At 40.6% G+C, this 26523-nt stretch overlaps 3 protein-coding genes and 1 long non-coding RNA gene across 4 annotated transcripts; 2 read left to right on the top strand and 2 right to left on the bottom strand.

Annotated features, from left to right (window-relative positions):
* The first annotated feature begins 12 nt into the window (after positions 1 to 12).
* On the top strand, positions 13 to 8800 carry LOC310924324 (phosphorylase b kinase gamma catalytic chain, skeletal muscle/heart isoform-like). Its single transcript, XM_083886029.1, has 10 exons — positions 13 to 304; positions 2237 to 2379; positions 3572 to 3750; positions 3983 to 4037; positions 4121 to 4186; positions 4283 to 4446; positions 5899 to 5989; positions 6067 to 6220; positions 6307 to 6432; positions 7120 to 8800. The coding sequence occupies exons 2-10, from the start codon at positions 2297 to 2299 to the stop codon at positions 7384 to 7386; spliced, it is 1185 nt and encodes a 394-aa protein (XP_083742155.1). The 5' UTR covers positions 13 to 304; positions 2237 to 2296; the 3' UTR covers positions 7387 to 8800.
* LOC310924325 lies at positions 8792 to 10178 on the bottom strand. The gene is made up of 4 exons (XR_014592786.1): positions 10116 to 10178; positions 9333 to 9462; positions 9014 to 9075; positions 8792 to 8930 (listed from the first exon to the last, which is right to left on the bottom strand). It is a non-coding gene; the product is annotated as an uncharacterized lncRNA (long non-coding RNA).
* A 1596-nt stretch (positions 10179 to 11774) lies between these two features.
* psph (phosphoserine phosphatase) lies at positions 11775 to 16269 on the top strand. Its single transcript, XM_083886503.1, has 6 exons — positions 11775 to 11877; positions 13206 to 13349; positions 13437 to 13571; positions 13800 to 13945; positions 15222 to 15370; positions 15476 to 16269. Exons 1-6 carry the CDS (start codon positions 11813 to 11815, stop codon positions 15584 to 15586), a joined length of 750 nt encoding a protein of 249 aa, XP_083742629.1. The 5' UTR covers positions 11775 to 11812; the 3' UTR covers positions 15587 to 16269.
* Positions 16270 to 16629: 360 nt separating this feature from the next.
* On the bottom strand, positions 16630 to 24355 carry LOC310925392 (protein NipSnap homolog 2-like). The gene is made up of 10 exons (XM_083887340.1): positions 24247 to 24355; positions 22741 to 22883; positions 22603 to 22648; positions 22156 to 22250; positions 20865 to 20935; positions 20619 to 20759; positions 19788 to 19819; positions 18407 to 18501; positions 18223 to 18306; positions 16630 to 17463 (listed from the first exon to the last, which is right to left on the bottom strand). Exons 1-10 carry the CDS (start codon positions 24342 to 24344, stop codon positions 17399 to 17401), a joined length of 870 nt encoding a protein of 289 aa, XP_083743466.1. The 5' UTR covers positions 24345 to 24355; the 3' UTR covers positions 16630 to 17398.
* Between the last annotated feature and the right edge of the window lie 2168 nt (positions 24356 to 26523).

Genomic DNA, 26523 nt, shown 5'->3' with positions numbered 1-26523 from the left:
CAGCCTCTCACTGCGAAAGCACTGGCAACTCGAGGTTGGAGGTCTCCTGCAAAGCTGGTTTCTGTAATGTAATGATCGGCCGTTCTGTGTTCGACTGGACACGGGTTCATCTGAGTCTCCTGCTACGGAAGCAACTATTTATTTTTGGCGTTTGACATTAAAGTTCACCCTGTGCAAAGACCGCGGCCGGCGGCTGCGCAAACCTGAGCCAGACTGGACCTCGGTTCCTCCGCTTCTTCCTCAGACACCGTGGTCAGCGAATTCTGGTCATGGATGATAACTGAGCGGTACCGAACAGAACACGGTGAGTGAACCTGTCTGCTGTTGTGTTTTTTGTGTCATATAGTTAAATGGAGAAGTATGATGATGAGGAGACCGTGACACGTCTGCGGTATGTCTGGACACTAGCAGGTCCCAAACTGTCTGAGCTTATGCAACTGCAAAACTACACTGTTTTACTGAGAAAGACCTCATAAACCGACTATAAGAACCTTTAGAGAAGTTCAGACCAGCTGCTAACCACAGGGAACATTCTCTAGTAGAGCATGTCTGGGCATGTCATTGCTAGCCGGTACATGTGACGTTAACACCGACATGTCGTTCCCGTCATTCATGTTCCTGTCCGGTAACTCTCTCTCGCTCACACGTACACTCTCAACACAGCGCGTGTAGCCTGGATCTAACGATAACGCTCATATAACGTTCGTGTTATTTTTTTCTTCTACGAACGTCCCGGTTAAATAAGTTCGTTAGATAGCATTAGCTTGCTAGCATCCGTCTGGGCATGTTATTCCTAGCCGGCACATGTGACGTTAACACTGACATGTTGTTCCCTTCATTCATGTTCCTGTCCCGCAGTTCGCTCACGCGCACGAGCACACACACACGCGCGCTAGTATTTTTTTCTTCTACGAACGTCCCGGTTAAAAATACATTCGTTAGGTAGCATTAGCTTGCTAGCACCCGCCTCTTACAGTAGTACGTTATCTCTGAAGCGCCGTCACTCCTGTATGTGAGCACGACGTGGTGTGGTGTGTGGGGAGTAGTGGTTGTGACTAATAATTAATACTCACTACAGTAAATTTGACACGTCTGAACTTCCATACACTCTGTTTATGTCGTTCTTTTCGGTCTAATAACTATTATTATATTATTAATAATACTAAATTATATAATGTACACAGTGGCTTTTTTATCAGAAGACAGGTTCAGTTTGAATGGTGGTATAAATAGTGGTGAAGGCAACACTTGGCCGACTTTAAAGCAAAGATCAGTCGACCAACTATGCTATTAGCCTAATAGCATAGTTGCCTAATTCATATTTGAACGTTTTTCAGAAAACAAGAAAAACATGTTTTAAGCAAGCACATTGGTACAGTTATAGCAGATATCACAATTACCAAAAAAAATGACTTAGGCAATTATGCCATTATGCTAACGATATGTAAAATTAGCTTCAAATGCTCAGATCAAATCTTTGTCCTTTTATGTTTTTCTCTGCTAGTGGAAAATAAGCAGAATTAAACCGGTGAACCCTGAGAACTGTTCAAAGTTCTAAGTTCTCTTTATTATATTTGAAGGGCAAACTGAAGCGCAGCCAGTAGCAACTAAAAATAAATGAGAATAGACACAAACAACAGCTTCTTCTTCAGTCTGAAAAACTGTATAAAGGTTGATATTAATTAAATTTGATATCTAGGACTCATAGTCCAGTCAAGACAAAATAAAAAACGGGAAAAAGGGCATAATATATAAAGACATTACAGTATACAGCACAGAGAACAAACAGATCTGGTGTTGGACAGAACCAAAATGTCTGGACTTTATTGTCTACAGATGTAGAGACGTGTCTTTAGCTTCACAGGTCACTTTTATGAAAACGATGACTCGCAAAACAAACATTTATCAGTTAAAATGTGCGGTCAATTGGTCAATGATTCACAGTTTGAGCCATGAAATGTTAAATGTGACAAGAAAAGTAAAAATAGATCGATCCTTCCTTACAGCTCTGCAAGCAAAAACAGAGAATGCCTTCAAAATGATTGGTGTATTCAAACCAGCATCTAAAAACTCAGTCAGATCTGTTTACACTGATATTTAACAACAGCAAATCCTCACAATGGAGAATCAGCAGCCAAGGAATTATACATTTCTGTGCCTCTTCTTCACACTTGTTCATTTACCTCCAGCGCTTGATAAAACGAGTGTTGTTAATACTGTGTTGTCTGTCCATCAGTGAGCTGTGACAGGAGAGAGCTTTTGAGTCTCTGTGGTGGTGAATCAGCATCGCTCCGTCATGACCAAAGAGGAGGAGATCCCAGACTGGGTCGGAGCCCAGGAGTTCTACGACAAATATGAGCCCAAGGAGATTCTTGGAAGGTTTGTTTTATTCACACACAACACACGGCGTTGGTCATTATGAAACACCTCTAATGTTTGGATTGTCGTAATTGGACGGTTTTATCTCCATCCATCCATCATCTACACCAACCTTGTGGCCCCAGTTTTATCTCTTACTCTATATAATTCATTTTAAAGGAATAGTTCATGAGACTGCTGTTGCTCTTATGTTAAATATGATGCCACACACTCAACACATACTGTAAGTTTTACTAACTCTCTGTTGGTGTGGACATTAGAAGAGGGTTTTGTCCACTCACTGTGCCAGAGCCCCCTCATTGTCATTCCTCCCCGTATGTCCTATGGCGGTGCTGTTATATAACCTCACTCATGCTCGGTCTGTACAAAGGGTGCAGTGTGGAGAGCGGCCTGGGACACGGACACTGTCCAATTACCCTTCTCGTCTCACGTGCAGGTCACGGGGTCACCGGTTGTGGACATTACTGTGTTTATCTGCTCGTATTCTTCACGTGGTTCAGTCGCATTCACACTTGGGTGATGGAGATTTAGTTGAGTTTCACCTTTCGGTTTGTGTCACAAAGTTATAATGTACAGAGCAAACACAAGGATGTGAATTTAATTTACTTAAATGTCCCATATTATGCAAAATCAACCTTTTAATCATTTAAATCCTTATATTTGTGACTCTGGAGGTCCTATCAGTCGGCAAAGTGTGAAAAAAGATGACTCACTCATGTTTTTGTGGTCAAACATAACATCTTTTGTGTTTAAATAATATCAAAAGACTACCATAGATTCTCCTACTTGCTTGTAGGGGAAGGGTGAGATGAGATGTTATTCAACAGAGCAGGTGTCACTAAATCCTACACACTGTACCTTTAATGTTTTCAGCGTTTGCCTGGAATATTATAGAGGTTAGAGGAGAATGACCAGACTGGTTTGAAATGAGTATCCCGTGTCCCTAATAAAGTGGCCAATGAGTGAGTAAGAGAGAATATGACATTGGGTTTTAATTCCCCCCCAAAAATGCAATGGTTAAATTTTAAAATACACGATTAAAAGAACAGGAAAACATGTAATTCAACATGTTTTTCCCAGTTTTTTTTAAACACAAACATGTTTTGTGTTTGGACAGCTGTCAAACCTCACCCAAACACAAACCTCTGAAGTTAAAGAAGTTAGCATGTGTGTGTGTGTGTATCCTTCTCAGGGGAGTTAGCAGTGTGGTGCGCCGCTGCATCGACAAGCGCACGTCTCAGGAGTACGCGGTGAAGATCATCGACATCACCCCCTCCGACAAGACCACTCCGGAGGAGATTGAGGAGATCAAGGAGGCGACGACGAAGGAGATCGACATCCTCAAGAAAGTCTGCGGAAAGGACAACATCAGTGAGAATCATGTGCATCAGCGGCTTTAATAACACATTATATTACATAAGCATACAGATGTTGTTTGACCTTTGTCCCACGTTTTACCTGCCTGCTCAGCAGGGTCAGGACAGTTATATGATGTTTTGTCATTTGATCCCATGTGACCAACATTATCTTGGTTAAGCCCATTTGTGTTTTTGTTTTCGTGATGAAATCCTGACTGCGCTTCATTTCCCTCTCCACTTTCCAGTACAGCTTAAAGACTGCTATGAGTCCAATGTCTTCTTCTTCTTGATTTTTGACCTGTGAGTCTCCCGTTTTTTTCACGAGTAAGTTTTAAGATTGCAAAAGCAGCAGCTGTTCAAACGATGTGGCTTCCTTTACTCAGGATGAAGAGGGGGGAACTTTTTGACTACCTCACCGAGAAAGTCACTCTGAGCGAGAAGGAAACCAGGTGAGTTTGACGATTCACTGAGACAGAAAAACAAAACAAAAAACCACCAAAGAAGGTATCCTAAATGATGAAAGACTTTGGTGCGTGTTGTTTCAGGAACATTATGCGTGCTCTGCTGGAGGTGGTCCAATTTCTCCACGCTCAGAACATCGTCCACCGGGACCTGAAGCCTGAGAACATCCTTTTAGACGACTTAATGAACATCAAACTCACCGACTTTGGTTTTGCAGTGCAAATACAGCAGGAACAAAAGCTCAAAGGTTGGTTCTTGGTATTTTTCGATTTAGAAATTGATATGTATTCAGACATCCACTGCTACAACCCATGCTACACTTGCTGGTGGTCAGTGGAGAACCTGAGTCTGATTGCCTGACATGCTCAAAGGTTAAGATGCAATAGGACACTGAGCTCTTTTTGCCGTTAGCGCCACCCAGAACACACTGACCTTTCCAACCAATCTCCTCCAGAGAGAACTGGCAGACGTCAGACGTGAAACCGAGATGTGCATCATCCTATTATTTACTTTAGTTTATAAATACCCAAAAATGTGATGTTAAGTTAGAGTAAACACACATATGTACTAGGGATGTGAATCTTTGGGTAGCTCACGATTCGATTCGTACGATTCTTGATTCAAAAATTGATACAATGCATCATGTGTTAAGGCAAATTATGGCATCAAAACAATACAGTTTGTATAAGATAATGTTATCACACAAAGGCAAACTTAAAGGGACACTGTGTAGTATTTATGGGTTTATATAACCCAAAATCCACTTTTTTATACATATTATGTGATCCTGCCTTGTCTAGTCACAGTATAATATTCTTTGTTTCATTTTCGTAGTGTTTCAAAAAGTCATGTAAAACAACATGGTCACGGGCCGCTACTGCATTGCCACGACGCCATGTTTCTACCGGGGCCTGTATAGACAAACGTGAGAGAACAAATCAAGCATCGCTTTACTTGTAGCGGAAGTCCCGCCTCCACTCTCGGTAGCTCGCCCTCTCCCTCGCCTCACGAACCTCATCTGCTGACACAGAGAAAGACGACGAGGACGACATTCATTTGACCTGCTGAGGATACCGTAGCGCTCAGGGAAGGGAGGGAGTGAGCAGAGGAGTAGTTCTTTGTTGTAAATATCAGCCTCTCCTCTAGATGGCACTATAAACTACTTACTTCACCTTTAAGACAAAAGTTAACATTTATTCATTCAACACAAATTAAAACTTACTTACTGTACAAACAAATAACTTGCATAAATATAACTGGACACAAATAACACAAACTGGTGTTTTGTGTGGTTTTTCAAAATAGAAATGTAAAACAAATAAAACAGTTTTTTTTTTCAAAAATCAATTTTTGAAGTTTATGAATCATTCAGAATCGTGGATGATTAGAATAGCGATTCCTATGTGAATCGATTTTTTTCCCCCACCCCTAATATGTACAGTGCTGTCTCAATGCATAGTGAGGTGAATATGTGCAAAACGTCTTAAATATATTTGTTTAAGATGTTACAGCTGTTGGATACATTAAATGGCCATTTAATTTGGTACACAGAACGGCTAATACGTTTGAGAGAGAGAGAGAGAGAGAGAGTGTGTGTGAGATGTCCTTCCACTAGGACAATATACTATCTGACAGAGTGATGTGTTGTGTCTTACACTAAGTGAATGTTTATACATAGTCTGACTTGTCTGTGATGCAGAGGTGTGCGGGACGCCGGGTTATCTCGCGCCTGAGATCATCGAGTGCTCCATGGACACCGAACACGCAGGATATGGCACTGCTGTGGACATGTGAGTGCTGAAATGACAACGAAAAGTCAAGTGACGTCACAAATCAGTCCCATTCACTTTTATGTTTATGTTCACAGATGGAGTTCAGGAGTGATTATGTACACGTTGCTCGCTGGCTCTCCACCGTTCTGGCACAGGAAACAGATGCTGATGCTGCGTATGATCCTGGCAGGGAGTTACGACTTCTCATCTCCAGAATGGGAAGACCGCTCAGACACTGTTAAAGATTTGGTACGCTTCATTTACCCACCTCTACTTTTGCTGTAGTAAAGGAATCAGATGAAATAACTTTATGTTAAATGTGGTTTCTTTCTCAGATCACTCGGATGCTAGTGGTGGATCCGAGGCAGCGTTACACAGCCCTTGATGCTCTCAACCACCCGTTCTTTTCCCAGTACGTGGTGGATGAAGTGCGACAATTCAGCCCGTACAGGCGATTCAAGGTGAGATCTAATAAATGTTGAGAAACCTGCTTCTCTGCTCAGTTACAGGGAGTGGTTATCACCATTAATCATGCAGGCTTGATGGGAAACATAATGCAGTCAGATTTAAGACACTGGAATGTAGCTGAGCAGAGACAAAAGTTGAATGTACTCCACCGTCAGGTAAACATTACAATACGTCATTATTAATACACTACCATTCAAATGTTTGGGGTCACCTATAGAAAAGTATTTTCCTTAAAAAAAATTGGATACGCTGGCTTCTCAAAAATCAAGTGCATCAGGGCAAATGGATCATTTCGTGAATTTCAAAAATTCATTAAAATTATTCCTTAAGAGGTTTGCAAATATTTTCAACGGGTCCTTGTTCAGGGTGATGCCGACTATTATTATAAAAATTTCAAGTCATTCTAAGATACTTAGAAATGGATCATTTCCTGAATTTCAAAAATTCATTAAAATTATTCCTTAAGAGAAATGGGGTCCTTGTTCAGGGTGATGCTGACTATTATTATAGTCATTCCTGCGCTCCCCCACGACTCTCATGTGGAGGATAAAGCAGTAGAAGATGGATGTATGAATATATTGGACTGTGCATTATTTTGGGTTGCAAACTATCTTATACTACTCTTTTTTTCTCCCTGAGATCATTTCTCTGTGACCTTTTACTGAATTTTCTCTCATCAGGTCATTTGCATGACTGTGCTCGCCACAATGAGGATCTACTGCAACTACCGCCGCGCCAAGCCCGTCACCAAGGAGGTGATCCAGAGCGACCCGTACGCAGTCAAGCCCATCCGCAAGCTCATCGACGCCTGCGCGTTCAAGATCTACGGCCACTGGGTGAAGAAGGGTCAAACTCAAAACAGAGCGGCACTTTTTGAGAACACTCCAAAGGCAATCCTGCTGTCGATGTCTGTGGAGGCAGACGAGCCCATGCACCACATCTGGTAACAGTCATTTCATCTTCATGGGCACAGATCTGCCGGAGTTCAATGGTGAAACGCATGTTCTCTATTAGTGCTTTCACACTGGCAAGCACCCGCACAGTTTTCATTCGGAAACCTCGGTGCGCTCAGGCAGTGATCCAGCCTGTGTTCACACTAGTGAAGCAGAACCATCAGTGGCGTGCATCGCTCTGTGCACAACGTGAGCTAAAGAAAGCACAGCAGAGGCAACATGGCGGATCGCATTGAGCTTCTGCAAGCTTTCCTTCTGTTCAATTCTGCTGGAATTCAGGGGACGCCCCAAATCCCCATCAAGCACTTAAGTGTCTTCTGGAGACCACTGCATGTTCTTTTGTTTCCTTTGCCATTTTCACGTGTATGACGTTGTTCCTTCCTCCTCACGCCTACAGCTTACAGTGACACACCCACTGATGGTGGACGGTTCACAGGGTTGCGTCTTTTTTGGTTCTCACTGGAAACCAACTTTTCAGGTTCCGAACCATTGTACTTTCGGCGTGTATATACACGCTGACCGATGCAGTAATGTAACTGTGCCAACAGTGAAAATGTGGCCTTCTATACCTGTCTCTGTTGTATTATAGGAATAGAATAACCAACTATTGCCAGAAAAGAGCTTTTTAAGGATCTCACTGAAGTGGACAGCTAAATGAGTGATTTTTTAAAAGCCTCCTTTCAATGCTGTGATACTATTGTACCAAGTGTGGCTAAACGACTCAAGATAAATGTCTGTAATATGACATGAAGTACTTAATTTCAGCAACCCATTACTACAGTATATGCTAAGAAACTTGAGATAACTTAATATTAAGTCGGCAGCGACTATCATCCACAACACTGTTTAACTGTGAATTCATGGTGTCTAATTTTGCTTCATGAAAGACAATCTAATATCACTCATACCATGACTTGTGGTTTATTAATCAGTGAAATGCTATTCATTGTAAACATGTTTGATTAGAACTGTGAAGGCTTGTCTTAGCCACTGAAACAAAGCCAGTTTTAATAGTGGGTAGGGCAAATAAATGTGCAATAGATTGTTTATAATCTGCATACAAGCGCAACTAAGGCTAATGTAGAACTCATAACTTGTGAATGATTTTGCCTGAGATTCAAGAAGTAAAACCACAGCTAATTTTTTCAAATACATTTCGGAGCAAATATTGTTCTTTAATTGAGACATGTTATGACAGCCTTTTTGTCCATATAGCCCAGTCCTTACTTATTGTGACAGACTACGAACACTTACATCTGCATACTTGAAATTACATCGACGTTTGTGTTTATTGTGTGGCCGTTTGCTCATTATGTAGGATGTACTATAGTTTTAAACATATGCAATACAGTTATTTATTAAAACTTGTGTTTAAATTAAAGTAAAAGTCTTTGTTTTTGGAAAATTCTTTAATGCTTTTGAGTCTTAATGTTTTCTTCCAGTTACACCAACACAATTAAATCACAGTTAAACAAAAAGGTGAGAAACATCCACAACTTCCATCATCCTTGGGCAGAGAGTGTCTTTAAATTAAGGAGCTGTGGATGAAAAAGCAAACCGACCATTATAACAGATCACACTGCGACAACAACAGTGAAACATTTTATATTCCTCTTCTTACCATGAGCAAATGAGCAGACAGTTTTTCCACAGGCCCTGCTCCATCAACAAACACCAACTGCTCTGCAGAATTCAGCAAAACAGAAGACAAATCTAAACCAACACTTACTTCAAATATACAATTCATCTTCTATTTTCATCAATGTACTCATTCCTGCACTTAGATGAGGCCCAGTACAGCTCACATCCTATTATTTAGTAGAAATGAGACGAGACTTTTGCATGGTGTCTGACTGTATCCACCACAGACAGGCTGGAACAGAATTCTGCCATGCCTCAATCAGGGACAACGAAACAACAAATCAGGTCGTGTAACATACCAACTTCAGGTCACTCTTCACAGGCTGAAGGTCACAGCGGTCTCATTTGGTTGGATTAAAGTGCAATGATTAGCAGCATGTCCAAGCCTGTATCACAGCATGTCACCCCAAGTATATGTTCTGATACATGCTGAAAGGATAAGATGCTATGAGATGGATTTGTTGGCTGACGGAACACAAACACTCCACAATGTTTTAAATCTATAACAGAGTAAATATTGAACTGAGGAATGCCTTAAATCTTATCAATATCTGTGTACACGACGACGTCTGATCAATAACATTCATTCCATTGCAACCTTATGTGATCTCATCACATTCAAACCCGCTCGTTAAGACAATAACAGTTGGCTGTATTCACGGTGACTCAGTGAGGAGGACACATCACAAGCACTCCTCCCCTGTTGTTGAGTCAGTGTGTGAAAACAATAATTTAGCATGGTGTCTGACTGCGTTTACTATTTCAAGAGTAAAACAGAATTCGGCCATGCATCCGCACACATTACAACATTACGGCAATTACCTCTGCATGTTTTTCCTCTCAACAAAAGAACCGTTTAATTTGACATATTACCGATTTGACTACACAATTAAAGTGTGGGGGAAGTACAAAATATATCCATGTATGTGCAAATTATATTTTTTTTAAAAAGGTGTTGATATTTCAACTTCATATTTTGTTTACCATGTTTTCATCCAAAAACTAACTAATGGCTACAATACAAGTATTCAATGCGGCTTTTCTTCTCCCCCACTTTGCAGACTCATATTACTCCTCCTCACCTCGGCCACATTCTCCGTGTTTTTGAAGGATGAAGGTCATCACAGCTTCTCTTCCACGGCGATCTTATGGACAAGAGGAAAAAACAATACACAAGCATTAACACAAATGTGAGATTTCGCTTATCTATGTACACATTTAATAGAAAGTAGATGAGTTAACAGCACATTTCACGAGGCTTGAGGACTTGTGGCTTAAGGGGAGGTCAATCTTATCTTAAAATATATAACACGTTTCTGTGGGGAAAAAAGTAAATGTACTTCATGTAATTTATTTAAATAGCTTTTTTAAAAATCCGTACAGACTCCTGCACTCGAACCACGTGTTTCAACTTTTCCTTGGATGCGGTAACTCACCCGTCATGTTTACTCCCCAAAAACCTTTACAACGACTTTTACCCTGCTCGTTTGAGTGAGATGTGCCGACGTACAAACCTCACATTTATATTCGCATAACAGAACATAGGAGAACATACGAGGACACACTTACAACACGACCCACGCCGCCGTTATCAGTGGAGAAGTGAGCGAGGAGGACCCTCTTCCGCTTCCTTATCTGCTTCGTCATCTTTCTGTAAACGACTTCAGCCTCATTACCGCCACCGTCTGGCCTGGAGGCGAGAATAATGATTCTTCATAACCTGACAAGCGTGTGTGCAATCACATTATATATATATTTTTCACTTCTAGCAGAACGTGTACTTTGTTCTTGTCGTATTGTTTTATCTCCCCCTCTCTATTTTCAGCTTCAGTTTTCAAATAAGGTATTTTATGTAGCACCATGTTTCTACTGGGGATGGGACATACCACTTCTTTGTGTCTGATACCGACACCACAAACTTAATCTAATCTACTGATATTAATATTAGTCATTTTAGACAATTTATGAACTATTAAGCTGTTATCGACACACTTTTTCCAGTTGGAAAAGACATACTTTTCCAACTGTGTAACAAATATTGTTTTCCTAAAGAGAAGTGAGGGGTTAAAAGAAAATTGAAAATTGAATTTCAGTTGGTTGCTATTTTAAGCTAACACTAGTTAGCTGGTTAGTATAAGTGCATAAAACGTGTCGGTTTTAGCCTAGTATTTTGAACCATAGTTGATAGTATTCTTTACATTTTAGGCTCTGTAGATTTATTTATTTTCATTTTATTAATATTAATTAAATGTATTTCAGCTGTAACTCAGTTGCGTGAGACCATGAAGCGAGCAACACAGTGTTTCTGTTACAGATAAAACTGGAGCAGTTCTTTTTAAAACCATAATTAAATGTGGAAACTTAACTTGACTTGCTTAATTCTTGCCAGAATGACGTAGGACTTGTTTGTGACTTGTATTGTGTATGACTTTACTTATGTTATTGTTATTTTTTGCAACCAACGAGATTACAGAACACTCGTATTCGCACTTTGTGATTGTCCTCACTGCGAACTCGAACACAGTCGGTTTCCTTTGATAACGACTTAAAATGGCTGCTGTGTAAAACGGCCTTGAGGAGTCGCGAAAAGCGTCTCCTCACTTGAACAGTTTGAGGGAAAAACTGCGTTTATTACACAGGATAAATGAACGTGAGGTTGCCCGGTGTTGTTGTCATGGAGCCTCGGGTCAGAGTGTAGTGGGCGGTGCTTATTCTTCACCGTCTCCCTCTTCGCTCAGCAGCAGCCGGACGTCGCTTGCCTTCCTCCTCCTCCTCGTCGATGAGTTTAGCTCATGCTGCAGTCGCTGTTTGTATGTCGTTACCGCTCCGACGCTGCCCTCACCGGTAAGTTTAATTCAAAAATATTCCCCTTTTCAGCTTATGAACCTGTCCGTGCAGCGTAGTTAACCACTGTTGACAGTCGAATAGAAACAGAGACGGTGTGGAAGCTCTCAAACCGGGCGAAGCAGAGCGCAGTGAACCGGCAACATACCCGTTTAATGCTTATTTAACACAAAGAGCCGGTGTCACATTAAATAACCGTCGTCATGCTGTGCTACACAGACCGGTGTGTTTTACAGGATACGGCTTCATTTCGCCTTTACCGGCATCGGTTCATTGTATTGTGTAGCTGTGCTGGGGTGATGCAACTCAGGCAGTGGATGTCCATCCTACTCTTTTGTATGGCTTTCTCTCTGCAGCCTGCTTTATGTAACGGTTTTTGTTGTGTGATCTATGTTTTTCACAAGATGAATCACATCCATACATTTGTATTTTAAGGCTGTTGCACTGGAATGAAGACTATCACATGCAGGATTGTTTTTTTTAGAGAGAGAATCCTGTGTATTAGTGCAGCTGCAAACACCTCAGAACTGCATATTCAGCACGGGACTCTGATAATGAATCCGATTTGCACTCATGTGACATTCGACGTTGCCTCTTTTCATTGATTTCTGCATTGATTTAACAAAGTGAAAGAGCTGATCCTTAAAAAAAGAAGAAGCTTTTAAGGTTTTGTTCAGAAACTTGAGAAAGAAACTAATGGAAGTTGCAGCTTTTTGTGTGGAGCCCAGAGAAACTATTTATTAACAGCAATATCATGTCATGAGTTGTTAAGATTATTTCAAAAAGTAAGGGTTTATGATTTTTCTGATATCTCATTCAGTATTGTCTTGTTTGTTTTTGCCCAACATTTCTTTGGTGTGTGGTTAAAACGAGATATTTGTGGGTCATCATTTTGAGGTTTGGGCAACACCGGTGTGTACATTTCCCCCATTATTTTCATAGTTTTCTTAGCCTTAGTATCTTATTTTCTTAACCCTGATAACACTTATGGCACAAACACACTATGAGGTAAAAAACAAAGAAAACGTGTTCTGTTCTTTTGTTTTGTTTTTCACAATTGAATGGTTTCTCCGACTTAATGCAAGGATCGATTGTCAATATATCACAATATGTATTCATATCAAACTACTTGTGAAAAGACTGTGTTTTAATGTTCCTCTATGTCCCCAGTAATTATGAAAAATTAGTCCATGTGTTTACTTACTTTATATACTTGAAATGAGTAAAGATCGTTTCTTTAAAAAAGAGGAGAAAGAAGTGTTGAAAATCTGCTGCTGTTGTGATTGGACGATGATGATGATTGTACACTTTTCCTCCCCCTTCCTCAGCACAATGTCAACACTTTCGCAAACAAAAGAACTCTTCAGGAGAGCAGACGCCGTTTGTTTCGATGTGGACAGCACGGTCATCAAAGAGGAAGGCATCGATGAACTGGCCAAATTCTGCGGCGTGGGCGACGCAGTCACCGAGATGTAAGATCGTGTATCTGCCCCTTTGTCTTTTCAATGACCATATTTGATATTACTAGGTTTGTCTCACATGTCGCCGTCACATTTCAGGACTCGTAACGCCATGGGCGGTTCCGTGTCGTTTAAAACGGCGCTGACTGAGCGTCTCTCCATCATCAAGTGTTCTCGAGAACAAGTGAACAAACTGATCACGGACCACCCACCACAGCTGACTCCAGGCATTAGGTGAGTGTGTGAATACAGAAATATTACTTTGCACATACAACCCCCATCACTGTGTTGCCCATGTTTTAACCATTAAACATTTTTCCTGCTGGTCCCTAATTACTCACACATGTATACGTGCTCAGCTACAGTCAAGCGATGTAAAACTGCACTATAACTCCACTGGTCCAATGACATGACATCATTGAAACAGTTCATTGCATAACTGTGATGTTTGACTCTGTGCAGGGAGCTTGTGGACCGTCTGCACCAGCGCAACATTAAGGTTTTTCTCATCTCCGGTGGATTCCGCTGCATTGTTGAACACGTGGCCACCCAGCTAAACATTCCCCTGGATCACGTGTACGCAAACCGGCTCAAGTTCTACTTCAATGGTACATTTCTGTTTTTTCTCTGTTTTTATAAAGAGTGGATTGTTGTTAAAATAAATGCATGACATGTAATTAGTTTCCGAAAAAACCTGTTTTCTTCAGTTACTGACAAGAGACTGAGACATGAACCCTCAGGAAATGTATACTGATGTTGTAAATCAAGTGACATGTCGGCTCATTTCCTCCATAGACTTCCATTCTAACGATCACTGTAGGCTGATCATACATTCTGGTCGTAGTTATCAATGAAAACTTTTCTAATCTCTACTCAGTTTGTTTGTTTGTTTTTCCCCCCACACAACTTTATTTATTGATTATTATCTGGAAGTTTTGACCCTGTAAAAAAGTGGATGTAGTCTGATTGCCAAATGAGGACAACCTGGAAGTAAGAATATAATGATAGCCACCAGGGGGTGACAAAAGAACTCAGTTTGACTGAAAAAGCAATTTGACCTGTTGTTTTCTTGAAGATGTTTCACATCTCATCTAAGAAGCTTTAGTTCTGAAAGTTAGTGGTGAAAACCAGGGAATTTAGGGACCGTCAACACAGAAACAGCATTTTGGGAGCCCTGAATGCTATTTTATTGAAAATTGGTCCCAAAGTGGGAAAATCTCAAAATGCCACCCTTGCATTTTTGTGTTGACTAATAAGCTACTTTAAGCTATAGATGTCACAATCCCATCTCTCTTTTCCCCTTGCATTCACTGTCACCTATTTCCATCGCCATTGTCATATTAAATAAAGCTAGATTTAAAAGAACAAAAAGTTTTGTACACAATGCAGATGCTGTATGTGCATGCTCAAAGTCTCTGGTTTGAGTGTAGCAGCGTTACAGTGCCACGTACAGGCCTGACGTATGTACTACAAGTGTTTAGAGTTGTTTTGTGTGCATGAAGACCTTTGTTTTCCAGAAGGACAAAGAGAAAGGCTTGTGTTTTGACCCTTTTCCATGTAGATAGAGCTTTAACCTCTGTGAAAAGTGTGCATTGTGTTCTTACGGCAGTATTTGGACTGCTCCAAGGCGTGAAAAGTCGGCTACAGTCGTCATCGAACTCCAGGGTGTTGACAATAGTCATTAGAGTGACTTTGTAAAAGCTTTTATTGGCAGGCTACATACAGGTAGATAAGTGTTGTGAGGGCAGATTAGATGACTCCATAGTGTCTGCGTCACCTACAAGAAAACAATATTGTCATAATGAAACGTGCAGGTCGACAGATCGGTTGAATGAACCTGATATGTCCTCCTGTTTAAAAATACCCCCCACATGTGTTTTCCAGGAGAGTACGCTGGTTTCGATGAGAGTCAACCCACAGCCGAGAGCGGCGGCAAAGGAAAGGTCATCAGCGTGCTGAAGGAACAGTTCGGCTTCAAGACCGTGGTGATGATCGGAGACGGAGCCACGGATCTAGAGGCCTGTCCTCCCGCTGTAAGTGTTTCCTGCCGCAAAAATCAGGTGTTTGAAAACGTGGTCAATCACATCGTAACATCGCAGTGTGACCACATCGTTATGCGTTTTTCCCCGTCCCCTCAGAGTGCTTTTATTGGATTTGGCGGGAACGTGACCAGGCAGCAGGTGAAGGAGAGGAGTTCCTGGTATGTGACGAGCTTTGGGGAGCTGATGAAAGAACTGGAGAAGATCTAAAGATGGCGGAACTGTACTGTCACTAGGGCTGGGCAATAATTCAATAACAATGTACTGTATATTGCGATCGAGTTTTCTTCAATTGCAATGTAACAGAGATTCAATATATATCGATATGTTAATACATAGCGGCACACACTCACAGTGAAATGTTTCACTATTTAATCAGTGTTTGTTGTTTTTGTCCATGATTTAAAATTACAAAAAAACTCACAAACCTTTAATTATTTGACATTTATTGTGTTAGACTGACGTTTCAACATTTCAATTTGACCATATCGTTCAGCCCTAATTCTCATAAATGATGGTTTTTATACAGTGCCCAACTTTCCTTAGACTCTTATTAGATTTTTATAATGGACGATGAAGACTAATTTTACATAGTGGTATTGCCTTACTGATTTTTCTATATTAGAGGATACAGAAATAACCAAACCCAGTCACTGTGGGTGGTTATGAGAAAGGATATCAGTTTTTGTTGTTGTTTTTTTTTTGCACATTTTGCATCAAAGCCTTTTTCGTAATGCAGATACAACGCCTGGATATTATGGTCTGCATTTTGCAATGAGAACACTAGAAATGTTTTAATTCTGTATGAATGCTAAGAGCTGTCATATAGCATGTCAAAGCCTCAAGTAACTGACAGAGGACATGAACATTAAACAAACTGTTGCTGTTAAAAACCTGCTGTGTTTGTGATACTGTCCTTCCCTCCACTCCGTTCATATTAAGCACATAGATACGTATATATACATATATGTTTTTTTAATGTGTGTATATATGTGTATGTATGTATATATATGTATGTATTTCTATATATAAATATATATGTATATACGTACATATCTTTATGTCTATATATAAATAAATATGTACATATATGTATATATTTATGTGTATGTATATACAGGCATATAATATATATATACATATATATATATAAATGTATATGTAGAAACATACACATGTGTATGTCTATATATAAAATATATGTATATATAAATATATATAAATGAGATACACACTTCAATCAAGTCAATAAAAAGCTTTGATATTAGAGTTTATTTGTTTTCAGAATTTATTATAACTGAAATCATAGGTTTTTTTTAAAAACAGCATTCTGTCATCACAAGAAAAAAGAAGGTAGAGGCCATAGTTACAAACATGGCACCACGTGATATCGATATTACTGTGACAGGGAAAAGAGGAACATCCAGAAAAAACAAAATGAAAAGGACTGATTTGCCCCCAAATGATGTTTGATGTGCTGAATAATATACTGTAATTATAACATTCTAATGTTTACACTTTATTACATCAAACCTGCCACAGAGATACAGTTTCATGAATTATACAGAGACTTTCTGTCACTTCACTGAGCAAGGTCAAACCCAGGGATAGTGTAGCTATTTCTAATTTACATTTAATAAATAAATAGCCACTGCACTGTGCAGTAAACTTCAGCAGAAATATCTGGTCTTGCACATCATGCAGTCGCTCGTCTTCAAGTAACTTTGGTTGGTTCTGAAATGAGAGATGAGCTCTCTTTGTGGACCAGTTTTGAAAGTGGCACAAGACGGTGGATGTTAGAACCATCGGGAGGTTTTAAATTGACTCGCTCTGCTCCAGAACATGAACGAAAGTGTGCCTGTTCATGGGCAGTAAGTGGCTTGGGCTATTTTAAATGTGAAAACACATGGTAAACATTGCTGTCACCCGGAAGTAAAGAGAAGAAAAGTGAGTGGATGTTGTCCTGCAGCACTGGATTTTAACATTTGAGAGGGTGCCACTTGTATTTCATGGCTCTGCTTTTCACTTCAGTGGGGAGGCCTTTGTCGGGATCATGATCCTGGAGTCCATATGCTGAATGAGTGGAACTGAGGAAACATGAAACACAAAATTACTTTAAAGCTCATCGTATTTGATACCTATCAGGATCAGTAGAATCTATAGGAAATTCCTATATACTGTAACTTCAAATGTAACTTCCTAGTCACGTTATATATGTAAAGAAAACAGTTTCTTTGCAGTATTATTCTATTCAGGATTTTAGGCGTCTCTAAAAATAAGGCCTCGACTATGCACCAGAGCCACAGTGAACATAACTCCTCCTCAAACAAACCCTCCTTTAGCCAACAGTTTACCCATTCACTTGCGTAACTGCAGCAGCTCCCACACTACTGCCTTTGGTTCGCAAGCCATCTGAGATGTTTTTGTCCAGAAAATGTGTCATATGTCGAAACAAAAACACACAGAAAAGCTCTGCAGCTTCATTTCAGATTCCTACAGATTGATACCATAGACACCAAGAGCTGGACTCCTGCTGTGAGGCTAAAGACACACGGCAGCCCAAGAGGAAAGGAATTGGACTTGGTTCAATTCTGGGAAGGGCCAAGGGATTGGGCCATTGCTCCCCAACTACAGATAAGTGCTGCCCACGGCTGTTTTTGGTCCCCACTAAAGTGTGTGTGTTTGGGTCCCCCAGTAAAGAATGTTATGGACTTTAACGTGATTTGAAACCTAATATGTTCAAACAAATTTGCCCCAAATTCGTCAAGGTGGTCAGTGATACATTTTCCTATGGTGTGACAAACCCAGGAGAGATATTTATCATCTTGAAGACAAAGTACACTCACCTGTATAATACACCACCTCGTCCCAACCTTCCTGCTGCCAGGCTTTATTCCTCGTGTCTTCTCTGGACTGAAGGTCTTTGTAAGCTGAGATCGACAAGGTGAACACACAATTACAACACTGCTGCATAGTTGATGGGGGCTAAAATATCTAGTCAAGTTCTGTATAAAGTTGGTGCTGCTGTACCCCAGAGGTGATGAACCATATAGAGGTTGCCGATCTGTGAGAAAAACCCTCCCACGGCTTCGCTGTCGTGTTGGCGGTATCCTATAGCTCTGGCCCTGCAGAAAACAAAAACCAGACCATGAGATATTTGACATCGTCAAAATTAATCTACACAACTGTCTGTTGTGTCTTAACACGGTTAAGACTTGGGGGTCACTTAAAAAAATTCCTTATTTTTTCAATGAATATAACATTAAATGAATCAGAAATACACATTTTATACATTGTTAATGTGGTTAACGAATATTCTAGCTGCAAACGTCTGGTTTTTAATGGAATATGTACATAGGTGTATAGAGGCCCATTTCCAGTGTTCTAATGGTACATTGTGTTTGCTAATCGCGTTACAAGGTTATTGGATACTATACGGTTAATGTCTTGATTATATTTTCTATTCATTTTGCAACTCGTTTGATGAATAAAAGGCTTTTAATGGAAAACACAACAAAAATTGTATAGGTGACCCCAAACTTTTGAATGGTAGTGTAAATGTCCCCACAGAAACCTTGTTGTAACCTGAAGAAGTTAAAGGTGCATTATGTAATAAATCTAAAGCAACTCCTAATATGTCACAGAGACTCAGGAATAATGTTCATATAACAAACTGAACTCACCAACAACAACAGTTCAGCCAAAGTATTCGCATTAAAAAAATATTTTGCAGACTGCAAATCATGTTTATGTTTTGAAATCATGTTTCGGCATGTGGCGCCACCTACCGCCATCTACCAATCATTGCAGCCAGTAGAGTCTCAGCTGCCGAGCAACCACGGGTTGCCAGTTACGTCTGAGCTACAATGCGGAGAAAAAGAAACCTAAAAGACCTCGGTATTTTGCATTTCGAGTGTAGTAACCGTTTTGGCCACATTCTTACACATGGCGCCTTTAAAGGCCTCAAGCCACAGATTTACACGGGAATGCATGACTGCAGGCGTTAATGTAAACGCAAAGAAACTGCTTTAAAAAGGTGATTTTTGTCTGGAGGTTTTTGTTAAAACATGTGGTGTATAATTGGTTGGATTAAATTACAAGTGGAAAAAAAAATAGAAAACCCCCCACAAATCTATACAAAGCCTCATGTCTTTGATTGAATCAATGATCATCAACTGTGTTGCACAAGCTGATAATAATGTTGACCTGTTGGCCGTGTCAGATCCATGCTGTTACAGGTTCATTACACACGGCCTACGTCACTGCACACTTTGACTGAATCTTTGTTCAGGAGCACGACATCAGTCGGAGAAAACAAGGATTCTCTGTGCAGTCGCTCTAATTAATGACAGCGTGGATGGGAATGATTTGTAATTACAGTCCAGTGAATCAAGTGAATCCAGACTCTTACCAGTAATTACCCCACTCGATCATGGTTCCTGGCTGAAAGACAAAAAACACATTTTTTTTTTTTTATTACAATAAAACATAAATAAGAATCTGGGCTTTTCAGATTACAGATGTTTATCACACGTTCTTCCTCTGTCTAGACCTAAGGGATATGTTTTTGTTGTCCATACAGCCTCAACCCTACGACAGACAAAAGGTCAGGAGATTTCTGTGAATGTGAAGCCATTCTAGGTCACACAAAGTTAAGTAATGTGCAGCATGTGACCGGGAGATATTCAATTTAAGCGGGACAATGTGATCATGGAAACAACTGCTGTGCATGTGACCTTTATCCTTGAAGCCCCTTGTGGCGCAGGAGCAGCTGTTCAGAAGTTAATGCAATAAATGAACCAGCACCAAGAGATATAGAAGGACAGGAGAGTATGTAGTCATTGCTAATAGGGAAGTAATATATTGGTAATACCACATTATTTCTATGTAATCTGTAAAAGGCAATAGATTGGTAATGTGTGGGACAATGTGTAGTTATTACACTGATGGTAAACTATAGTTTTACTCTATAATACTGCACAAATACATGGTATTACTGTAATATTATCTCCTTACCGCACAATAACCAAGGTGACAACTGCATAACAAATAAGATGACAGAATTATTACCATTCCTTGTTGTTACAGCTCAGCAATGTAATGCGTCACCCGTGATCCTAGTTTATTTACTCCATTACTCCATTTTTGGCCAAAAGAGCCGATTATGATTATGTTTACTAAGTCACACTATCATCATCATCATCATCACCAACAGATCAACCCTGGCTGTGGTTCTTCTTACCCTGAGCTGGTAGGACCGGAGTTCATAGATGTTAGGACCTTCTCGGGGCACAGGCTCGTTCCAGAAGCTGAACTCCAGGAGAAGCTGGTTCCTGCGGGACAAGAGCATCTCGCCTCGCGCCTTCCTGTACTCTGTGAACTCCTGCCGATCGATCGATAAGCTTTACTCGAGAGAAAACGATGGCGATCGCACAACTAATGCGTTACAATATCGCGATATACAAACGAGATGCTTGAGTTTTTTTACCTTGTTCTGTCTGAGCTTGTTCATCACCTCTGTCAGAGCAGGGTATCCACCTCTGTAACGCCACAGATGAACTGAGGAGAAAATGAGGCAAATGCATTAATGTTTACGGTCATTAAATAAAGATTTTGTTTTTCTGTATTTGTCTTTGTGAAAGTAATCCCACATCGAGAAAACTGAAGATCAATATCTGGTGAGACAAGAGAAAATTCACAAGAATTGTACTCAAGTCTGAACAGGTTATGCTATCATTGTTTATTTGAACATTATCAAGCCCATAATTCGACACTGAACTATTGATTAATTTGCTAACTCAAAATGTCGACATCCATGTGTCTTGTGTTGTACAAAAGTGAAAGATATTAAGTTGAATGTCATAGAGGAACAAAGAAAACAAGACATATTCATATTTCTGAAGCTGAAATGCAGAACTTGCTTTTGTTTAAACAAAAAAAAAAATTAGATTATGAAAATAGTCTTCACGAGTCATTTTCAAAGCCCTAGGAATTCCAATTCCTTGCTTAACCCTCAATCTCAAAAATGCACGCTCCCGCTAGTGCAAGTGCTGTCCCGATTCTCAGAAAAATTAAGTTGAGGGGCAAGTTTAAGGGCTGCATCGCCCTCAAAGTTGAGATTTTCTGAGACCACCCTTGGGAGCAAGGGCTTTTGACAAAACAAAGATGGCGCCGAAAGCAGTGAAACGAGTACGCTACAAATGAAGTATTTTCTTTGTTAATAGAGATATAAAAATGATGAAAACCATTGTATTATCTTAGTTTAGGCCCATTTTATGGATTACTGACGTCATTGTTGCGTAACATTTATTTTTTATTTTACGATCTTTTGTCAATAGCTGGCCGGTGCGGACAAGCGATCGTTTACTTTTCAATAAGTCGTGGTGTGTGGTAACTGTCAGCTGAATATGTCCGTGGTTGTGGTATTTGTATGAGCATCATCTTATAACTAACTGACAAACTAATAACTTGACTGACAAACGGATCGTAATAAATAATCGTGACGTAAATGTGTTCTTCTTCTTCTTCTTTTTTGGAGTTGACAGACTGGACGCAGCTTTCGCGTTATTCTGCCCCCCACAGTCTGAAGACGTATCTGCATTTAAGGGGTGTCCCATTTCTAAGTGACAAAATAACCCTCAACACTTGGTTTTGGGGGCCAGTTAAGATTAAGGGTTGAGCTTGAGGGTTAAGATTGAGGGTTAAGATAGGAATTGGAATTGGCCCCTAGTGTTGTGCACCAGATGTCTGTGTGTTGACATTAATAATAATAATCCTACCAGCTTGGTCCTGTTCTCCATACCAGGTATTCCAGGTTCCCACCAGCTCACATGGGTAGTACTTATCAGCATGGATGGAGGGCAGAACATCCTCACTGTGATGAATGAGAAACTCATTTTACTTAAGCAAACACTGGCTTACATTGTTCATTTAATCACGTGTCTGCCTTTGAGTCTCATTCTCAAACAACCCATCACATGTTTCCTGGTCACATGTCCTCCGGTCTACTGTTACAAGCCTTAATTTAGTCGCCACACTACCGCGACGGCCTCCAAGCATCTCAGGTATGAGCAGTGTTGGTCTGTGGAGGACTGAGCACCTCACAGGAATAGACTACTCAAGACTATTTTTACTCAGCTGCACACTTCACTTCACTTGACTTACAGTGTCTCGTAGTACAACGGTCAAAGACGACAACTTCTGCTGTAGTACACTTTGTGACTTACCACAACTTGTTATACGCATCCAGGCACTCTGGCTTCACATTATGAACTGAAAAAACACAAGTGTACATTTAAAAACAACCCCTTAATATCATTATTATTATTATTATTATGGTGCAAGTGTGCAAACGTGCAACTTACACTGAATCTTGTAGAGATTACTTTCCTCATTTTTGGTCAGCAGGTTGGCGTGTGCGTCTTTGCGTGGATCGACTTTCCTCACAAACAGAGACTTGAACCAGCTGTCCTCTCTGTTTCTGCTATTCGATGTCGCAAACCCCCTCCTAACACACACACACACACACGTGGTTAATATGACTTCAGGGGACATTGACATTGACTTACATTCATTTCCTGGAGACTTACTCTAACCTTAACCATAATTACCACCGGCCTAATCCTAACCCTGACCCTCAACCTAACCGTAAAATATTTTTTCACCTTAAAATATAGTCATTTACATTATGGGGACTTGCTCTTTGTTCACACAAGGAAGACAAGTCCTCGTAATGTGACTGTGTAAGCAGATTTACAACATTAGTAATACACGGGCACACATCACACACACGTCACAATGAATAAGTCAAAAGCAAATGTTTAACCCATGAAACAAAATAGTTTGTAAGGTGTTGACAGAAGTCTTTATTATTCTCCCCCATCTTTGTCATTGGAACCTCAAACGCCCTTCAAACAAATGAAATGCCCTTAAGGGAAAGAAAAGGGAAAGGTCGAGGTGACATTATGGATACCAACTGCTGTAAAACAACCCATCCAAAAGGAGAGGAAGAAAGAAAAGAGGAGGGGGAGGCTGTAGTGCAACATAACTGATGCCCACTGCCATAAAAACACCAAAGAAGGAGAAAAAAGAGGTGAGGAAAGGAAAAGAAGGAGGCAGTAATACATTACAGGTGCCAACTGTTGTTGAACACCAAAGCAGAGGAAGGCAGTAGTGCAACATGAGGACTGCTGCAAACTACCAGAGAAGAAGAAGAAGAAAAACAGGGTAATAATAAAAAGGAAAGACAAGAAAGAGAAGTAAGCAAGAGGGGGGGAAAAAAGATGAATTTCATCACAAATGTCCTCATGATCTCATCCCAATCCTTCAATCCAGATTATATGTGCACACACATGTCTATGCATGGGATTAACATGCTACACAGCTGTGTAAACAAGCTGGAAGGCATGATTTAACGACAACACAATTCGACTTTGGCATGTCAATGCCAACACATTTGGTGCAAACACTTAAAGTGATGCATAATCAGCGCAGGAGCGCAGGTTTACACAGAGTTCTCGTATTGATTAGAGGGAGGAGGCTACAAGTCAACAGATAGATAATCATTGACCTTGAGCAGTCGAGATGCTCGGGAACGAGAGATGACAGGAATATGTTGTTCTTCCCGCTTTCACACGCGAAAAAACACACGTAACGTCCACGTTGAATCGAACCAGAATAAAACAATGTCGCGCTGCAGCTTCTGAATCAACTTAGAGCTGAAGGCCACAGTGGCTAACAGTCACCGGGCTAGCTTACCCCCTCCCAGCCTCACTGCAGCCGCTCCACATAAACACTGATAAAAAAAACACATTTAACACTCACACAAGCGTAAAACGGCTCAGAGACAAAGCAGCGGACACTGCACTGACCTGCTCCAGAGGACGAGCTGTCCGCAGCCGCGGGCCCTGCTGCCTGTAGCCCGGGCCAAACCTCCGCTGACTCTCTGAAGGACTCCTCCAGTCGCCATCTTCAACCCGGCTCATGTACACAGAGCTCACGCAGTAGCCACCTCTGACCACCAGGTGGAGCTGCAGCCCCGCAGCGCTCACAGCAGGAGGATATTGAGAATTTTTTTCTTTATTCTTTTTGGGACAATGAATGAAGTATATTATTATAATAATAAGAAGCCACTACTACGTCTGCTTTTAAAACACAATAAAATCATACAGTCAGAGAAATTGCTCATATTTCTTGTTTAGAAACAACAACAACACAAAAACCTGTTGTGTCATCTTATAAATTAAAGGTGTCATATGAAAGAATGTGGCCAAAAACAGTTACTACATTCAAATTAAAAATACTAAGGTATTTTAGGTTTCGTTTTCCGACGTAACTGGCAACCCATGGTTGCTCGGCAGCTGAGACTCTACTGACTGCAATGAATGGTAGACGGTGGTAGGTGGAGCCACATGCAAAAAAATGTGATTTCAAAACATAAACATAATTTGCAGTCTGCAAAATATTTTGGCTGTACTGTTGTTGTTGGTGAGTTCAGTTTGTTATATGAACATTATTCCTGAGTCTCTGTGACATATTAGGAGGATTTTATGGCCACTTGCTTTAGATTTATTACATAATGCACCTTTAAATGTTCAAAATAAAAGTATGGTAATTTTTTAAAATCTGTTTTCAAAGTGCATGAATAATTACAAACTGTAACAGACAATAATAGGTTGTACATTAAAGGTATTGGATTATTCTCTCACATGAAAGTAGTACATACCAAGGGCAGCATCAGTGAGGAAGAAAAAAAAACACACACATTCAAGTTGGTGTCATTGTTTTTATACAGATGGTTTTAACTTGTCAAAATGAAGAAACTCCAGGCCTAACTAATAAAAAATAATGATGGCTCTGTTTAATTTAAATGAATCATAGAGTCATGCCAAGGAGCCAGTACTGTGAAAGGACCCTGGAGCTAGAGCACATAGCTTTTATTACAGTTATTAATTACATGTGTGGTTTCCCTGCAATGACATGTGAAGATGTCTGCAGGCAGGGATAAGGTAGTGTCTCTTCCAGTGGATAGCAGCCCTGAATCAGACATCAGAGTATGTCTGCGGCACATCATATCCAAAACATTTTCGAGACAGAAATAAGGAAGACCAGACAGATGGGAACTGAAGACAAAGGTCACAGAGGCTACAAAGGTGTATATGAGGAAGCTGCAGACCAAACCTCAGCAAAACAACATGCAGGAAAACCAGGGGTCTGAAAACCATCACTGGTTTCAGACCATCTGGTAGCGGAGGAATCACAGGCGTGCGGACTGAATGAGATGAATCTGTTTTTTGATAGATTTTATCCAGATCTTCCAGCCCCTGCCTCATCTGTTATCACCCTCCAATCAAAGCCATCTTCCACTCATAATCTCCCACCATCACAAAGCGAGACAACACCACCTCCCTGACTGTCACCTCTGCTGTGAACACCTGGAAATATCTACAGCTGATGAGACTTCATTCAGGGTAAGGAGCTCAAAGAATGTGCTATCAAGCTGTGAATTTCCTCCAGAAGGTCCCTGAGATGAGGAAGACCTCCCATACCTTGCATCTGTGCCAAATACGTCTTTTCCTGTGGACTCCAAGGACTACAGGCGAGTGGAACTGACCTCCCACATCATGAGGACCCTTGAGATCAGCAGGTCCTGGAGCAGCAGCTCTAACCCCTGGTGGGATCCTGGGCCTCCTCCAGTTTGCCTATACCAGCCACAACTACACTCTTAGGAATAAGGGTTCCAAAATTGTTCTTCTGCAAGGGCTGCGGTTCTGCCTGGAACCATTTGTTTTTCAAGGGTTCTTGGTAACACTCATCCAGAGAACCCTTTAAAATCCCTTTCCTGAATAAAGGGTTTTAAAAGGGTTCTTGGTGGTTCTACCTGGAACCAAAAAGGGTTCTCCTATGAGGACAAGCCGAAGAACCTTATATGGTTCTACTTAGCACTTTTATAAGAGTGAAGGAGTTCAGGACAATGTCATTAACTGGACAAGCCTGTGAGAGTCAAGTCAGACTTCAGCTATCAGACAAGAGTCTTGGCACCTTCAGAAGGTTTCTGATGAAGGGTCAGAGGAGGTTGCAGTCCTTCAACATCTGCACAAGCATCTTCAGGGTGTTTTATGAGTCCTCCTTGCTGTTGCATGCTGGGG

The sequence above is a fragment of the Microchirus variegatus genome (genome assembly GCF_963457635.1).
Source record: "Microchirus variegatus genome assembly, chromosome: 3".
Lineage (NCBI taxonomy): Eukaryota > Metazoa > Chordata > Actinopteri > Pleuronectiformes > Soleidae > Microchirus > Microchirus variegatus.
The sequence above is the reverse complement of the archived record's forward strand: the minus strand, read 5'-3'. Positions and strand labels throughout refer to the sequence as shown.

Coding starts and splice junctions, on each gene's coding strand:
- LOC310924324 (XM_083886029.1), top strand. CDS start 2,297: ATGACCAAAGAGGAGGAGATCCCAGACTGGGTCGGAGCCCAGGAGTTC. Junction 4,187..4,282: donor CTGAGCGAGAAGGAAACCAG/GTGAGTTTGACG, acceptor GTGTTGTTTCAG/GAACATTATGCGTGCTCTGC. Junction 6,433..7,119: donor GCCCGTACAGGCGATTCAAG/GTGAGATCTAAT, acceptor TTCTCTCATCAG/GTCATTTGCATGACTGTGCT.
- psph (XM_083886503.1), top strand. CDS start 11,813: ATGAGTTTAGCTCATGCTGCAGTCGCTGTTTGTATGTCGTTACCGCTC. Junction 11,878..13,205: donor CTCCGACGCTGCCCTCACCG/GTAAGTTTAATT, acceptor CCCCTTCCTCAG/CACAATGTCAACACTTTCGC. Junction 13,946..15,221: donor GCTCAAGTTCTACTTCAATG/GTACATTTCTGT, acceptor TGTGTTTTCCAG/GAGAGTACGCTGGTTTCGAT.
- LOC310925392 (XM_083887340.1), bottom strand. CDS start 24,344: ATGGCGACTGGAGGAGTCCTTCAGAGAGTCAGCGGAGGTTTGGCCCGG. Junction 22,251..22,602: donor GATGCGTATAACAAGTTGTG/GTAAGTCACAAA, acceptor CATTCATCACAG/TGAGGATGTTCTGCCCTCCA. Junction 18,307..18,406: donor TATGGTTCATCACCTCTGGG/GTACAGCAGCAC, acceptor TGTCGATCTCAG/CTTACAAAGACCTTCAGTCC.